This window comes from Rattus norvegicus, chromosome 12 (assembly GCF_021556685.1).
Source record: "Rattus norvegicus strain SHRSP/BbbUtx chromosome 12, alternate assembly SHRSP_T2T, whole genome shotgun sequence".
NCBI lineage: Eukaryota > Metazoa > Chordata > Mammalia > Rodentia > Muridae > Rattus > Rattus norvegicus.
This window is the reverse complement of record NC_141545.1, coordinates 48,683,989-48,702,210: the sequence shown is the minus strand read 5'-3', so window position 1 is coordinate 48,702,210 and position 18,222 is coordinate 48,683,989. Positions and strand designations below refer to the sequence as shown.

The window sequence follows — 18,222 nt, the reverse complement described above, 5'->3', positions numbered from 1 at the left end:
CCAGCAATACCTGGATCTCCAGGTCACCTCCAACACGTGCCTCATGCCTTGAAGGTTCACCACTTGCTACACTCACCAAGCATGCAGCAGTAGCATGCTGTCCCAGGAACTCAGCCAAAAGCAGAGCACGAGCGTGCGCGCACACACACACACACACACACACACACACACACACACACACACACAAACAGAGACATACGCTATCAGCCACACGCTGGCCCACAAGTCCATAGCTCCCATCCATGCTGAGGTTTGAAAAGTCTGAACCCAAAGCTATATATAAGTTTGGTCCCATGACCCATCTTGTAGCCAGCCTTATGCAAATCTGATGTCCACAAGGCTGCGTGAGCATGCGTGCATGGGGGGGGGGGTGTGTCTGTTTATATACAAATGTAGGTATGTGGGGCCAGGCCAATAGAACCTCAGGAAGTTCTCCCACTGGACCGGAGCCCACCTAGTAGGCTAGACTGGCTGGCACAAGCCCCAGGGGTCTTTGCCTCCTCAGCTCTGGGAAGCACACACTACCATGTCCTCCCCTCTCTTCACTGAGGAATCTGAAGGATGGAACTCTGGTCTTTAGCACTGACTGACTGAGCTGTCTTCCCCTCCTCCACCCCACATGAGTCTTCAATCTACTTCACGTAGTACCTATCTTGTACTCCAGAAACAACAGTGTTCTGTGGACAGTGAAGCCCAAGCCATACTGGGAGTAATCTGGAACCCACGATCTGTCCACGGGCCAGCTTCCTAACCGCGGCAGAGTCATAAACTGCCACGTGTGCACAGCCCCGAGAGTTTCGGAGAAAAGGCTGTGGTCTGCAAATCAAAGCCGGAAGCATGACCCATGCACACCAGCCAGCCTCGCACACGTCGAAAAGCTCACACACAAGCTCCTACATGCACACACACAAACAGGTTGGTGGCCCATAGACACCTGGGCCACACACAGGCAGACCACAGCACCCGCCACCCACCCTGCCCAGTGCCAACCTGCAGCCCAGCTCTCCCAGACCAATGTGAAGATTGCTCACCGTGGGGGCTCTGCAGCTGGGCCATGGTTGCCATGAAGGGACTCTGGGCCACGTGGCTCTGTACAGGGGGCATGAGAGGCTGCTGATAGGAAGGGTGCAGTGGCTGGGAAAACTGGACCGGCTGCAGGGTGGTCAGGCTGCTCCCCATGCTGTTGATGACTGGCACGCTCTGTGCCTGTGTGGAGGCCAGACCTGTGGAGGACAGGCAGGAGTCAGCCAAGCCTCCCATCTGCTTGGTCTCCTTAGACCCAGCCCAGGGCCTCTGGTGGACACTACCCCTCCTCCTCTGAGCCTGAGGGTTAGAAGAGGGAGGGGAGGGGCTGACACACATTTAAGTGGCCTTGAAAAGTCATTCTCCGGGGCTTTGGCTCCTCATCTGGCTTGGTGGGGAAGACCGGCTGTGAGGAGTTGCAAGGTGATCAGGATAGGTACCCTGGAGCCTTGGGGGCTCCGTGGCAGTGGCAAAACCCTGGGCTTAGCTCTCTGCTCACCTATTCTAACAGCTTCTCATATCTTACACACTGAGTGCCTGCCTAGGGTTTAAAAAAGTAATTAAAAACACCCCTAACCTAGAAAACATCACACACATGCCATTAACATTTTGTCTAGGCTCCGCCCCACAGTTACCTGGCAACAAACAGCCAGGTGTGCCTGATTCGCTATAAAGGGGGCTGTTTGCCCCTCCCTCATTCCCCCCCACCTCTCTCTCTCTCTCTCTCTCTCTCTCTCTCTCTCTCTCTCTCTCGCTCTCGCTCTCGCTCTCGCTCTCGCTCTCTGTCTGCCTCTACTACCCTCTCAACCCCAACTCCCCTCCCCTTGCCCTGAATAAACTATTCTGTACTATGCCGTCCTGTGACTGGTCCTTCAAGGGGAAGGGATGCCTCAGCACAGGCCGCAGAGGCACCCCCTTCTCCCACACCTTACCGCACCTCCACCAAGCATTCCTCTCTCGATATTTTTATAAAACACAACACATGCACGCTTCGCCTGCTGTTTCCCCACTATCTTCTCAGACTGATGTCTGGTAACTTCTACACTGTGCACTATGCTTAGTGGGTTTCTTGGGTTTACTGCCCGGTGTCATGGGTGCCTAGTCGACGGCGATCAGAAAGCGGATGCGGTATGGATGGACAGATGAGCCCCAGTAGCTCTTTCCAGATCCCAGATTCTGCCCAAGGCACAGGAGCTCCAGTCACCCCACCCACTTACCAATAACCAGGGTAGAGGCACCCGTGTTAGTGAACGTGGGACCCAGGGAGGCGGGCTCCCCTGGGCCGATGGTCATGACCCCAGGCAGCGAGGCCATGATAAGGTTCTGCGGCTGCTGGTTGAGACCTGGAGACGTCTGCTCCAAGCTGTGCAGTGCTGTCAGGGTGCTGACGGGAGGCAGGGGACCCCCCGTGGCTGAGACCTGTGAAGGGAAACCAAGCTGAGCTGGTGTGTCCTCACCCTGCCTCCCAGACACAGAGAGTGGGGCTAGGAGGGGTTTCTACACAGGACAGGGCCGCTCACTCACCAGCTTGGCCTCGGTGCTCAGCAGGCTGCTGGGCTCCAAGCCTGTGGGGGACACTTGGTGTAAGGCCGCAGACACTGTGACTAAGGGACCTCCGCTGCTGGAGGGCACCTCAGCTGCCTCGCTGGTTGCAGACTGTCCATACCGCACACCTAGGGTGGGGAGCAGTGTCAGCACCCCACTTTCCCGTCCACTCCTGTCCCACAGACCTTACCACGCCAGAGCCTACTGGTTTGCTCAGGTGGGCACGCCATCTTTCCTCCTGTGCGAGCCGCTTCCAACTCTTGTAATGCATGGCAGTGTCCCCCACTACTTGGTGTGTCCCCCTCTGTGCAGAAGAGGCTCAAAGAACAACGGAACTGAGCCGAATTGGGGCTCAGAGAACTAAATGAAAAGGAACTGAGTTGAGCAGAACGGACCACTATCGGCCAAATTAAATGAAATCTCCTTAAATGGGACCAGAAATGAGTTGAGCTGGATTGAGTTTTTGCTAAACTAACCGAATCGGTCTAAATCGAATTGAGCCTTATGGTCGGCCTCTCGTCCGCTGGTGCCACGTCCTCAGACTCAACCAATTGCTGGGTCAAAATATTTGAAAAAAAAAAAAAAAGTCCACATCTGTGCTGAAAACATGTAGGGTTTTCCTCCTTGTCACCAGACCCCAGAATACAGTGTAAGTGTCTACATCGGGATTCCGCCGTATTGGGTGCCACACATCATCTGGAGGTGACTCGGTATACAGTAAGATGTGCACGGAGGAGACGCGAATATTGTATACCTGTCCACAAGAAGTCCCGGCCCCAATTCCCAGGCACCAAGGGCTATACTACGTAAAACGAACTGGATTCTGTGGAATTAGTTTGGTCAAAGGGAATGGTTTGAATGGGAATTGGTCGGGTTAAACTACGACTTGGAACACCATTGAGTTGAACTGAAACGGTTCGAATGGGTTGACCCGAAGGGGATTGCGCTCCACTGAAGCAGCCAGAGGTGAGTGAGTTAGGCTGAATAGAGCGGGTTAGCCCAGGATGGACCACAGCATCAGAGTGGCCGGGGTGGTGTGAGCCACTACGGACCCGCCTAAGTGAGGTGGGCGGCGGCAGAGGGAGTGCGCAGTGTCAACTGAGCAGAGTGGGAGGAAACGAAATCGAGAGGGAAAACCGGAGTGGGAGAAGTGAGGAGGATGGGTGGGGGGTGGAGCCGACGGAAAGGGGAGGGCGGAGTGGCGCAGTGGTGCGCAGAGCATTTTTTGGGTGGCTGCCGCAGCTGGGAAAGTCCCTCCCGCCCTTCTACCCATCCACTTCTTCTCTTCACCTCCTATCCCAGCTTCCCTACCCACAGGACTCACCGTGGACCTTACTGGGAGAGAGGGTGGTTGTGGGCAGGCCCGGGGAACTGTGGGCAGGTAGCGCAGGGCCGGGGCCTGGCCCGGGTGGAGGCCCGTTATACGTGTCCATGGCCAGCTTATGCCGAAAGGCTTCTTCCTTGCGCCGGTTGGCAAACCAGTTGTAGACACGCACCTCGGTGACAAGGTTGGAGCCTAGCCCCTGGGCCTGCGATGGTGACACCCCTCTCTGGATGCACTCCGCCCTGCAAAGATGGCACCCGTGAGCCTCCAGGCCAGGCTCAGAGCAAGGGCAGTGCTGAGATGGGGGATCTACCCGAGGGCTGGATTACAATACCAGCCCTGCTGCGTGACCTTGGGCAAGTGACTTAGCCTCTCAGAGGACAAAACAGCCATAGGGCTGAATTGGAGATGAAATGAGATGAATGGTCCGAAAGCGTTGCTGGAGGAATTCAAAACAATGCAAGAAACTGACTCCTCTCCACTGACTGGACAGCGAGAGCTCTCAAGGACTGCTGAGGCGGCCCTGAGGACCCAGAGACACCTTCTCTTCCCTTCCCCGGCTTAACCTCCCGCCCTGATGGCGGACCACCGCGCTACCTATTGCACTCCTCCACCAAGGTCTCTCGCTCTTCCTTGCTGGGGTTCTTCTGCCTCTCGTAAGCCTGGAACAGGATCTGCTGGGATGCGGGGCCCCACTTGAACCGGTTCCTCCGCCCCTTTTTGGTTGGCAGCTCATCACCTGTGGGCTCTTCAATCAGTCCGCCCTGCCCCGCGTGGGTGAATTCTGTTGGGACAGAGAGCGGTCAGTGCGGAATTGACCGCTCCCACCTCCGCTTGTCAGATCACGTGACCTTTCCCCCGACCCCCACCCCTCAGTCTCTCTCTTCCCCAAGGTGCTTAAACAGTAGTTGACAGTTTAGAGTAAAATCATCCGATCAGGACTGGAGCCATGAATCGGTTGGTAGCGAGCTTGCTTAGCATGCACGAAATCTTCGTCCAAGCCGAGCCCCACCCCCTGCTAAAAGGGAACTTGGTGTCATAAATACCAGCATTCAAGAGGCAGAGGCAGGCGGGTCTCTGTGAGTTCGAGGTCAGCCTGGCCTAGTCACACCCACCCATTCACACTGACTCTGAGGTGACCATCTTGTTTCTGTCCACACTCACAGAATAGCAGGAGCCGTGGCCAAGACTTGAAGTACCAGAAACCATAGTTTGGCCCCCAAAACCTGAAACACTTATTTATTTTTAATATATTTTTGCTTGTATGTGTGTATGTCATGAGTATGTGGCAGGGCACAGTGACCTGAAAAAGGTGCTAGAGGTGACCATCAAACACCTGAGGTCGGCTAGGAATCGAACTCCGGTCCTCTGGAAGAGTAGGTTGTTTACTATGTAATTCTGTCTGTCCTAGAAGCTGGTCTGGAATTCACAGAGATCTGTCTGCCTCTGCCTCGCGGTGCCAGGTTTAAAGGTCATGAATCACCATGACTGGCCCTAAATAAAATAGGTACTTTTTAAAGGATAATAACATAATAATATCGTAAGGAGTTACCAAGAAAATTAAAGTTAAAACCATAATACAATACCACCGTGGGTATCTCACAGCTAAAATGAAAAGACCAACACTAATAAGTGTTAACACAGATTTCAGAAGCATCTATAATGTTGAGACCTTGATGGTTGGCGTGCAAAACCACAGCGATTGGGGCAGGAACTGCTAAGACCCAGTAATCCCACAGCCAATAGAATTGTGTACTCAGCTTTACCTAAAACCTCAAGTAAAAATGTTCCGAGCCGTCTGTCCCGTTCACAGAATCAAAAGATCAGAAGCGATCCAAATGTCCACCAAAGAAGAGTAGTGTCTCCTCCACGAAAGGGAGTAGTCACACATGACCATGAATTTGACCCATGGGAAATGACAAGGGACCACGTAGATGAGTCTCGCACAATTAACATGGAGCAAAAATGGCGGTCATGAAAACTTCAGAAGCAGCGGTAAGCAGCCATGGTTGGAAGTCAGGATCAGGGACTACACTTGCTGGGGAGGGGTTGCTAGGAAGCTGCTCACTTCATCCACCAGGAAGCTGTGTTGCTATGTTGGCTTTGTGAAAGAGCCACGTGTTGTCACTCATAACTAAAATCCCAGCCTTCTGGAGGCTGAGGCAGGAGAATTGCTATAACGTTGAAGCCATCCTATGTTGCATAGCAAATTCCACTCAAGCTGGGGTCACAGGGGTACCCTGTCTCAAGAAGGAAGAAAAAGCCAGGTAGTGGTGGCTCCTGCCTGAGAGGCAGAGGCAGGGGGATCTTAGTGAGTTCCAGGCCAACCTGATCTACAGAGTGAGTCCCAAGACAGCCAGGGCTATATAGTGAGACACTGTGTCAAAAGAAACAAACACCACCCAGCAACAAACAAAAGCCTTAATACCGGGGGCTGGAGAGATGGCTCAGCGTTTAAGAGCACTGACTGCTCTTCCAAAGGTCCTGAGTTCAATTCCCAGCAACCACATGGTGCCTCACAACCATCTGTCATGGGATCCGATACCCTCTTCTGGTCTGTCTGAAGTACAGCTACAGTGTCCTCACATAAAATAAATAAATAAATCTTAAAAAAAAAAAAAAGCCTTAATACCAACTACAAAAGTCTGTGGACTTTTGTGTATTAGGCCTATTTTGAAGTTTTTTATTGTTATTGAAATGAGTAATTCAGCTGAAAACTGGAAGACTGCTTTCACTTGAGGTTGCTAAGCTGGTCAGACGGCTGCACAGGACTCATAGGACCAATCAGGCCCGTAGGAGGAAACGCCCTGCAGGATGTTCACAGAAGAGAAAACAGAACCAAAACAGCACGGTGGTGTGCACCAGTGATCTCAGCACTGAGGAAGTGGAGCCAGGGGGAGCAGGCCAGGGTTATCGTTGGCTGCACAGTGAGTTTGAGGCTAGCATGGGCTACACGTGAGACCCTGCACTGGCTGGTTTTGTGTTTGGGCTTGACACAGCTGGTGTTATCACAGAGAAAGGAGCCTCCCTTGAGGAGAGACCTCCATGAGATCCAGCTGTAAGGCATTTCCTTAACTAGTGATCAAGGGGGGAGGGCCCTGCCCATTGTGGGTGGGGCCAGCCCATTGTGGGTGGGGCCATCCTGGGCTGGTGGTCCTGGGTTCTATAAGAAAGCAGGCTGAGCAAGGCAGGGGAAGCAAGCCAGTAAGTAACATCCCTCCATGGCCTCTGCATCAGCTCCTGCTTCCTGACCTGCTTGGGTTCCTGTCCTGACTTCCTTTGGTGATGGACAGCAGTGTGGAAGTGTGAGCTGAATAAACCCTTTCCTCCCCAGCCTGCTTCTTTTTTTTTTTTTTTTTTTTTTGTTCTTTTTTTCGGAGCTGGGGACCGAACCCAGGGCCTTGCGCTTCCTAGGCAAGCGCTCTACCACTGAGCTAAATCCCCAACCCCCCAGCCTGCTTCTTGTTCATGAGGTTTGTGTAGGAATAGAAACCCTGACTGAGACAGACCCTATTCAAAACACAACAACAACAACGAAAAGGAAAAGGAAAAGGAAAAGGAAAAGAGGAAAGAAGCCAAGCCTGGGGCTGGAGAGATGGCTCAGCGGTTAAGAGCACAGACTGCTCTTCCAGAGGTCCTGAGTTCAAATCCCAGCAACCACATGGTGGCTCACAACCATCTGTAATGGGATCCGATGCCCTCTTCTGGTGTGTCTGAAGACAGCTACAGTGTACTTACATATACTAAATGAATTAAAAAAAAAAAAAAAAGAAGCCAAGCCTGGAAATGTCCAGCCATCAGTTAGGCCCCTGGCTTGTTCATATTCATGATGCAATGAATCTCTTCTTAAAAATTCGTAAGTCAGTTTGAGCTGACACTCTGCCCTGTTTCACTGGAAGAGACCTAATACTTCGGGCTCATCGAGAATAACTTTATCCTATCTTTCAATTTTCCCTTCAAAGGTTAAAAACTCTGTATTGAGGACTGGAGAGATGTCTCGGTAATTATGAGCACTGGCTGCTCTTCCTGAGGACCTGAGTTCAGTTCCCGGCACCCACGTGGTAACTCACAAAGGATCTACTGCCCTCTTCTGGCTGCCACAGGCACCAGGCACATGAACATAACTTACGATGTTGACGAAACACCCATACACATTAAAATAAGTACAATTTTTTTATTCTTTTTTTCGGAGCTGGGGACCGAACCCAGGGCCTTGCGCTTGCTAGGCAAGCGCTCTACCACTGAGCTAAATCCCCAACCCCAAATAAGTACAATTTTAAGAATTAAAAATACCTCCGGCTGGAGAGATGGCTCAGTGGCTAAGAGCACTGACTGCTCTTCCAGAGGTCCTGAGTTCAATTCCTAGCAACCCCATGGTGGCTCACAACCACCTGTAATGGGATCTGATGCCCTCTTCTGGTGTGTCTGAAGACAGCGACAGTGCACTCACATACATGAGATAAATAAATAAATCTTTTTTAAAAATAATTTTAAAAAAAGCAACAATAACCTCTATCATGGGGTCTGGTGATTCAGCTCAGGTCGAGGGGTGGTGAGCACTTTGTTCCTCCCCTTTCCCCCCCATCTCAGGACTGTCCGTCAACAACTTGGAAATTTGCACCGTAGAATCCCACATCTAGGAAGTTTTTCTCTTTTTTTTTTCCCTTTTTAAAATGTATTCTGGGGTTGCGGACTTAGCTCAGTGGTAGAGCGCTTGCCTACAAGCGCAAGGCCCTGGGTTCTGTCCCCAGCTCCGAAAAAAAAAATTAAAATTAAAATGTATTCTTCTCCTATATGTTACATCTGGACAGCAGTTTCCTCTCCCTCCTCCACTCCTTCCTCCCCCAATTCCCCTCCCCCACACCCACTCTTCTGTTTCCCTTCAGAAAAGAGTAAACCTCCTGGGGACATCAGCTCAACTCAGCATAACAAGTTGCAGTAAGACTAGGAACCTTCCACTCACTAAGGCTGGATGAGGCAACCCAGTAGAAGGAAAAGGGTCCTAAGAGCAGGCAAGAGTCGGAGAGACAGCCCACTCTCACTGTTAGTCTCACGAGAAAACCACTACAGAACCATAACACAGACAGAGTCTAGGCAGACCCGTGCAGTGCGGGCTTCTAGGAACTTTTTCTACACCGGTGTTCTTTGCAACAAAGTGTCCTGAGAGCTTACCTGGGAAAATCCCTAAAAGTCCCTCAGAAAGTGATTGTTAAACAATCCGATATACCTCCCAGTAATGGCCAACTGCTAGAACCTTGGAGGGGAAGCTCAAGTAAGAGTAGCAGAGAAAACTTGTCATTCCAGCATGTGGAAGGCTGAGTCAGCAAGATCACAAGTTCAAGGCCAGCCTGGGCTACACAGTGAGACCCTGTGCTGGGGACTTAGTTCCCTGGCAGAGCACATGCCTCACATGCAGGAAGTTTTGTGTTCTCTCCCGAGTATGGGGGTGGGGTGAGGGTGGGGAATCAGAAGGTCATCCGTCTGAGTGTGCACCAGCCTCTGAGCCTTTTCTCATGCTGTTCCTCCTGATTGCAACATCCTTCCTCATACTTCCTTTTCTTTTTTTTTTTTTTTTTTTTTTCGGAGCTGGGGACCGAACCCAGGGCCTTGCGCTTGCTAGGTAAGCGCTCTACCACTGAGCTAAATCCCCAGCCCCCTTCCTCATACTTCCATAAGGACATTGGGGAAGTAATGGTCACGGTCCCCATGAAAGTTTCCTGAAACCTCTGTCTCCCTGGGGTAGAAGTGTTTATTAAATCCCTTCTACCATCAGCTCAGCGTTTTACTCAGCCCTGAGCCCAGGACGCAGTAGGTGCTCAATTAATACCACAGTTATTGCCGGGTTTAGTTGTTTACATCGTACAATCCATGTCTCATTGTATAGTGATCTCCCCTCTCCCATCCAGCCGTGAGTTTCTGGAAGGAGCAACCCAGTGTGTGTATCTGTAGACCCATCCGCTCCCTTCCCTCGGCACCTCGTGCAGAATGCACGGTAAGTCCGAGGACCCCTTTCTTGTACCTCTCAGTCTCACGAATCTACGAGATGGGGGAGGGGGTAACGCTCTCACCCTATGGGCTGTGGAGAGAGCTGTGGGCCACCCCACCGTGAGCCCTTGCCAGGGAGGAGGACACAGGCTGGGGTCGTTACTTACGCTGAGCCACCTCTCGCTGCTTGCGGACGTACCAGGTGTACAGCGCGGCCCGCTTCTGCGTCTTCATGGGGGTGCCCTTGTTGAGGTGCTGGGACAGGTGGGACTGGTTGAGACCCGTAGTGTCCACCACCTCCCGCTGGGGGATGTTGTGTTGCTGCAGGTACGACTTGACCATCTTTGCCACGCGCCATGGGTCCTCCCTGGAGGGGAGCAAGGACAGGGTCTGTTCAATGGCCCTTCCTGACCCCTAAGGCGATGCTGGGGTTCTGGAGACTAGGGCCCTCCTCTGTGGGTAGGACTTGTACTCGGGTTCCATACCAGGACACGTGTGTATACATGAGCAGATTTCCTCGGGAAATTGTGCCAGCCAAGTAAGGAGGCCCGTCAACTTATGAGTTGCTCAGGGATCCTCTCTCTGCTGACCCTGGAAGTGTCTATGATGCTTTGTGACGAGTATGTGAGTGTGTGCCCGCATGTGCACATGCACTACAATATGTGTGTGGAGCTCAGTTCTCCTTGCACCGTTACATGGATCTTGCAGATTAAGCTCAAGCCACCAGGCTTCTGTAGCAAGTGCTTCTGCCTGCTGAACCATCTTACCAGCCTTTTAAGTGAGCTTTAAACAACCGTAATGGTGGAAGAACTGTCTGGTTCCCAGAAGCCAAAGTGAGCCTGACACAGAATATACCACGGATGATACACAGGGAGGTGAGTGGAGGATGGATGGATGGAAGGATGGATGATGGATGGGTGGATGGATGGAAGGATGGATGGATGGGTGAGTGGATGGATGGATGGATGGAAGGATGGATGATGGATGGGTGGATGGGTGGATGGATGGGTGGGTGGGTGGGTGGATGGATGGATGGGTGGGTGGATGGGTGGATGGATGGGTGGGTGGATGGGTAGATGGATGGGTGGGTGGATGGGTGGGTGGATGGATGGGTAGATGGATGGGTGGGTGGATGGATGGGTGGGTGGGTGGATGAATGGGTGGGTGGGTGGGTGGATGGGTGGATGGATGGGTGGATGGATGGGTGGGTGGATGGGTGGGTGAATGGGTGGGTGAATGGGTGGGTGCATGGATGGATGGGTGGATGGATGGAAGGATGGATGATGGATGGGTGGATGGATGGGTGGATGGATGGATGGGTGGGTGGATGGGTGGGTGGATGGATGGATGGGTGGGTGGGTGGATGGATGGATGGGTGGATAAATGGAAGGATGGATGATGGATGGGTGGATGGATGGGTGGATGGATGGATGGATGGATGATGGATGGGTGGATGGATGGAAGGATGGATGATGATGGGTGGATGGATGGAAGGATGGATGGGTGGATGGATGGGTAGATGGATGGATGGGTGGGTGGATGGGTGGGTGGGTGGATGGATGGATGGGTGGGTGGGTGGATGGATGGGTGGGTGGGTGGGTGGGTGGATGGGTGGGTGGGTGGATGGATGGATGGGTGGGTGGGTGGATGGATGGGTGGGTGGGTGGGTGGATGGATGGATGGGTGGGTGGGTGGATGGATGGATGGGTAGATGGATGGGTGGGTGGATGGGTGGGTGGATGGATGGGTGGGTGGGTGGGTGGGTGGATGGATGGATGGGTGGGTGGGTGGGTGGATGGATGGATGGGTAGATGGATGGGTGGATGGATGGGTGGGTGGATGGGTGGATGGGTGGGTGGATGGATGGGTGGATGGGTGGGTGGGTGGGTGGATGGATGGATGGATGGGTGGGTGCATGGATGGATGGGTGGGTGGGTGGATGGATGGATGGGTAGATGGATGGGTGGATGGATGGGTGGGTGGATGGGTGGATGGGTGGGTGGATGGATGGGTGGATGGGTGGGTGGGTGGGTGGATGGATGGATGGATGGGTGGGTGGATGGATGGATGGGTGGGTGGGTGGGTGGATGGATGGATGGGTAGATGGATGGGTGGGTGGATGGGTGGGTGGATGGATGGGTGGGTGGGTGGGTGGGTGGATGGATGGATGGGTGGGTGGGTGGGTGGATGGATGGATGGGTAGATGGATGGGTGGATGGATGGGTGGGTGGATGGGTGGATGGGTGGGTGGATGGATGGGTGGATGGGTGGGTGGGTGGGTGGATGGATGGATGGATGGGTGGGTGCATGGATGGATGGGTGGGTGGGTGGATGGATGGATGGGTAGATGGATGGGTGGATGGATGGGTGGGTGGATGGGTGGATGGGTGGGTGGATGGATGGGTGGATGGGTGGGTGGGTGGGTGGATGGATGGATGGATGGGTGGGTGGATGGATGGATGGGTGGGTGGGTGGGTGGATGGATGGATGGGTAGATGGATGGGTGGATGGATGGGTGGGTGGATGGGTAGATGGATGGGTGGGTGGATGGGTGGGTGGATGGATGGGTAGATGGATGGGTGGGTGGATGGATGGGTGGGTGGGTGGATGAATGGGTGGGTGGGTGGGTGGATGGGTGGATGGATGGGTGGATGGATGGGTGGGTGGATGGGTGGGTGAATGGGTGGGTGAATGGGTGGGTGCATGGATGGATGGGTGGATGGATGGAAGGATGGATGATGGATGGGTGGATGGATGGGTGGATGGATGGATGGGTGGGTGGATGGGTGGGTGGATGGATGGATGGGTGGGTGGGTGGGTGGATGGATGGATGGGTGGATAAATGGAAGGATGGATGATGGATGGGTGGATGGATGGGTGGATGGATGGATGGATGGATGATGGATGGGTGGATGGATGGAAGGATGGATGATGGATGGGTGGATGGATGGAAGGATGGATGGGTGGATGGATGGGTAGATGGATGGATGGGTGGGTGGATGGGTGGGTGGGTGGATGGATGGGTGGGTGGGTGGATGGATGGGTGGGTGGGTGGGTGCGTGGATGGATGGGTGGGTGGGTGGGTGGATGGATGGGTGGGTGGGTGGGTGGGTGGATGGGTGGGTGGGTGGATGGATGGGTGGGTGGATGGGTGGGTGGGTGGGTGGATGGATGGGTGGGTGCATGGATGGATGGGTGGTGACCTGTTTGGCTGTTTGCTATTTTCGGTCAACTTAACACAAGCTGGAGGTATCTGAGAAGAAGGGAACCACAAATTGAGAAAATCCCTTACAAGATTCATCTGTAGGCAGAACTTTAGGGCATTTTCTTTTTTTTTTTTTTTTTTTTTTTTTCTTTCTTCCGGAGCTGGGGACCGAACCCAGGGCCTTGCGCATGCTAGGCAAGCGCTCTACCACTGAGCTAAATCCCCAACCCCTTAAATGTGTAGCCCAGGCTGGCCTCGAACTCGTGATCCTCCTGCCTCTGCCTCCTTCAGCAAATCCTACCAGCGTGTGGCATTTTCTTAATTAATGATTGATGTCTGAGGGACCAGACCTCTGTGGGTGGGCCCCCCCTGGACAAGCAGTCTTGGGGCGTATAAAAAAACAGGCTGAGCAAACTCTGTTCCTCCACGCCCCGCCCTGTGCTTCAGTTTCTGCCTCCAGGTCCCCCTCCCCCCATTTCCCCACCACCACCTTGAGCTCCTCCCCTGACCTCCCTGCATGATGGAGTACAACATAGATGAAATGAACCTTACTTCCCCGAATTGCTTTTGGTCAAATGCTTCGTCACGGCAATAGAATCCTGACTAAGATAGATGGGTAGATGCTAAGTAGAAGGATGGGTGGTTGAATGGGTGGAGGAACAGACAAATGGATGGGTGGATAGGTAACTGGATGTGGGTGGAGTGATGGATCAATAGGTTGACAGCGGAGGACAGACAGACAGATGGATACATGGATGGGGAAAACCCCTGAGACAAAGAAAGGCTGTGAAATATGGACTGTCCCCATTTGCCATCAGAACCACCGAAGCTTAGAGACCTTGGATCGATTGTGTCTCTCGCCCTCTTGCCCAAGGGTTAGGACTGTGCGACAGGGCTAGCCCAGCAGAATCCAATTCCACCCAGAGCAGCAGCCATCTCTAAGTATAGCCCAGGCAGAAACCACACAGGGTTAATTAAAATGCCCAAAGTCTGCAGTACACCCTTGGCAGCAACCTATCTGCTCTCCCACAGCGCTGGGCTGGAGGGAGGCCTTGAAGTCGAGACCCAGGCGCATGGTGTTAGAACTCGGTGTACAGAGGTATCTTTGCTGCAAATATGGGTGCCTGGGAGCCAGAATTGCACTCTGGGGGCAGGGAGCGTCCCTGAGGAGACCACCTAAGGGTCATAGCTCCATCCTGTCCTCACTGCTGGTCTCCCTGATGGAAAGGAGGGAGTGTGTTTACAGATTGCCTGCACAATGAATTGCCTCTCTGAGAGAGAGAGAGAGACAGAGAGAGACAGAGAGACAGAGAGACAGAGAGAGACAGAGAGAAAGAGAGAGACAGAGAAAGAGAGAGACAGAGAAAGAGAGAGACAGAGAAAGAGAGACAGAGAGAAAGAGAGAGACAGAGAAAGATGGGTGCCACGGCACACATGCGACAGTCAGAGGACAACTTATAGTAGCTGTTTGTCGCCATCCACCATGCGGGTCTTGAGGATCAAATTCAAACTCTTTTGCAAACAGAGCCATCTTACCAGCACCCACCCCCAATATGCCTGTATCAGTAAATACACCTCAGTTCACGAGGCTGGAAAGCTTGTGTGCCCCTCCCCCCTCAGCTCTGCAATCTGTTTCTAAAACTCGAGGCTTGAGATTTTACACGCATGACAAACAGCATCCTTAGAGAGTGGATGCTTCCATTGCTTGCTGTGGGAGACAAAAGACACTGATGCTGTCCCAGCAGCCTTTGCATCCCACTGTATAGAAGGACAGAAGGTCTGTTGGGGTTTCTGCTGTGTTGCCTGCTGCTCACTTGAGGTTAGAAGTGAGGAAAGAGAAGCCAGCTGCAGTGACACACGCTTATGTGTGGTGGCACACACATATGATGCCAGCATTAGGAAAACTGAGGCCGGAAAACCTCCATGCCATAGCACCCTGAGCTCCATATTCCAACCTTGTCTGAAAAAGCAAAACAAACACCAAACATTCTTGGCTTGATAGTTCACACCTGTAATCCCAGCATGTGGCCGGTGTATGCAGGGAGATTGGGGGTTCAAGGCCAGCATCAGCCACATACGAAGGCTAGCCTGAGCTACAGGAGACCTTGTGTCAAAGGAAATATTTCTTTCATTATATTGTGTGTATGTCTGTTTGTGTACATGTGGTGTGCACATGTTTGTGATACGTGTGTGATATGGGCATGGTATGTGTGTGAAAAGACACTTTCCACACTTTCCTGTAGCCATGAAATGTCAGAAGACTGCTCAGAAACTTTTTTAAAGTGTGTGATACATTATAATATTATGTAACACACTAGATACAATGCAGCCTCCTCAGCGTCATTAGGAAAGCGCTTTCAGGACCCCAGTAGATATAAAAACTACATGTGTTCAATTCCTTACGTAATCTAGTGACCTTAGCCTTCAGTCAGACTTCAGAGCTAGCCTGAAGTACATATTTTGACCTTATCTCAAAAAACCAGAACCAAGGACATGGCCCAGCGTTTAAGAGCACTTGCTGGTCAATCACGAAGACCAGAATTTGGATCCTAACACTATGTCTGGTCACTCACAAATGCCTGTAAATCCGGCTCCCCGGAGTCTGCTACTCTCTTCAGGCCCCTACCAACAGCCATGTGTGTAGGTGGCAGTCACTCACACGGACATGCTCACACACAAATGCATAGATAGTAAATAAACAAATCTTTGTTGGAGCCTGTTAGTGCCACCTTTAATCCCAGGCAGAGGCAGGTGGCCAGCCAGGTCTATCTATTAAGCCCCAGGACAGCGGGGGCTGCACCCGTGGGACTCAGCCTCAAACATTAATAGTGGGTAGGCCGGGACTTACAGAGAGCCTGCGCGTAACCTGCTCAAACCAGCTCCACTTAACAACAGCAGTGCTTATCAAACGTCTCACTTAGTGGTTACAAAAAAGCAACAAGAAAACAAACCATCAAACAAACACAATCTGTACCCATTCGTTGCCGAAGCAACTAAAAAAGTTTTTTTTAGCCCCCACCCAGTTGAACTGGGCAGGTTTGGAACTCAGAGATACAGAGGACAGGCATCTAACATTTCAAACCAAAGGCAAACTGAAACCTGCCCCCAGCTCTCTGAAGCCAGCCCTATAGCTCCCCCGTCCCCATCCCACCCCTGCTTCGGTCCCCAGAGCCAGGTGTGCCTCAGACATTGCATCTCAATAACGCTGTTCTCAGAGGCGAGGCGGAGTATACCCCGGGTGCTCAACTTAGGGGTTGTGACCCCTTTGTGAGGTTCTGGCGGCCCTCTCACAGGGGTGGCCTAAGACCAGGGGGAAAACAAAGATATTTACATGACCATTCATAACAAAATAACAAAATTAGAGTTATGAAGTAGAAACAAAATTATTTATGGCTGGGGGTCACCACAACATGAAGAACTGTATTAAAGGGTCACAGCGTTAGGAAGGTTGAGGGCCACTGGCTTAGACTCTCTGACTTCTTTGTGGCTCCCAGATGGCCAGCGGCACAGGGAAAGTGGACCGAGTAATCTAAACTGGCATAGCAAATAAATGAATGAATGCATGGCTCCTAGGGGTCACTGGGAGCTGCCTGAATCTCGCTTTCAACCCAGGAAGTACGCTCGATTTGAACACTGGCTCCTCCTCAGACAAAACTCAGGTTCAGAGAGGTGAAACCTTGTCCCAGGTGGATGTAACTGGGGCTCAGGAATATTTCTCATCGCTGGTGACCCCAGCTGCTTCCCCCCTCCCCTAGCCATTATGGGGGCCTCTTGGAGCCCCACCCCCTCCTCCCTTCCCTGAGTGCCAATCAGGGCTAGGAGGGAAGTTAGGGACAAAGTCCAACCTGAGCTTCTGCAAACATGTTTATCTGGTGGCCGCCCTGCTCTAGCAAGGGCAGCCCGCGCCCCGCTCCCCTCCCTCCTCTGTAGGAAGAGCCTGGGTCGCTTAGCTCTCAGCACAAGAGCAAGGGCCAGCGGGGGAGGCCTTTTCTTACATACTGCCTAGTTGTCTCTGATTCATACCGCCCGCGCTGTCATGCTCCTCCCCCTTCCCCCTCATCTCCTCTCTCTTCTCCCTCTACTCCCCCTCCCCTCCCCTTCTCCTCCTCTTCCTCTCTCCCTTTCTTCTTCCTATATGTCAAGGTCTCTCTCACTTCCTCATCTCTGTCTCTTTATTTTTGCTATACTAGGTCAAATAAAATAACAGATACAGTAACCACCCTCCTCAAACACCGGAAACACTTACAAACAGAAGGCAAGCATTTGAACGGAAGCACAAGTGTTCAAACTCATAGGGACTTTGAGAGCTCTCACTACATAACCTTGGCTGGCCCGGAACGCTTACACATCCTGCCAGCAGCCTCTACCTCTCCAGGGCTGGGATTAGAGGCAGGCACCATCACATCTGCTCTTTAAACAGTTCCTTTAACAACCGCACAGAGTGGTTATAAAATGCCGGAGAGAGCCAGGCACGGTGGTGGCACAAGCCTGTAATCAGCACTTCGAGAGACTGAGGCTGAAGGGTCATGAGGTCTTTAAAAGTATATGAAAAGGGTTGAGGATTTAGCTCAGTGGTAGAGCGCTTGCCTAGCAAGCGCAAGACCCTGGGTTCGGTCCCCAGCTCCGAAAAAAAGAAAAAAGGAAAAGAAAAAAAAAAGTATATGAAAAACAAAATCGCCAGAACCACCACCATCGGCAGCACTACCACCACCATCACCACCTCAACATCATCACTGTGGTCCTGTGTGTCCCTGTCCCCACAGCAGAACCCAGAAAAAGATGCCCTTCGCTTCCCTGCCCAACTCTGGAGTCAAACAGACTCCAGTCAAAGGCCCTTCTGTCCCCAGCTTTGGGCTTTTGGTTCTCTGGTACCCAGAGCCTTGGAGCTAAGAGACAAGACTGAAGGGCCACTCCTCTAGAGAGGAAGCTGAACTCTCAGTTGGAGCCCAGGGACAGGCTTAGATCTGAGAAAAAAAAAAAAAAATCCCAGTTCTGCTACCCACTCTCTGAAGAATTGCTTAACATCTGTGTCCCCAAATTCTTTCATTGATAGAGTAAGATTAAAGATGTTTCCTATTGGGGTTGGGGATTTAGCTCAGTGGTAGAGCGCTTGCCTAGGAAGCGCAAGGCTCTGGGTTCG

The 18,222-nt window shown here is 52.3% G+C and overlaps 1 protein-coding gene across 4 annotated transcripts in view; it reads right to left on the bottom strand.

Annotated features, from left to right (window-relative positions):
- Hnf1a (HNF1 homeobox A) overlaps window positions 1-18,222 on the bottom strand; it is a 34,234-nt gene that overhangs the window by 4,406 nt on the left and 11,606 nt on the right. For all 4 annotated transcript variants that reach the window (XM_087577745.1, XM_087577744.1, XM_087577743.1 and 1 more), the window contains 6 exon segments: window positions 10,045-10,244; window positions 4,490-4,676; window positions 3,893-4,134; window positions 2,548-2,696; window positions 2,241-2,442; window positions 1,032-1,223 (listed from right to left, as the gene is read on the bottom strand). In XM_087577745.1, coding sequence (XP_087433871.1) covers window positions 1,032-1,223; window positions 2,241-2,442; window positions 2,548-2,696; window positions 3,893-4,134; window positions 4,490-4,676; window positions 10,045-10,244 — 1,172 coding nt within the window.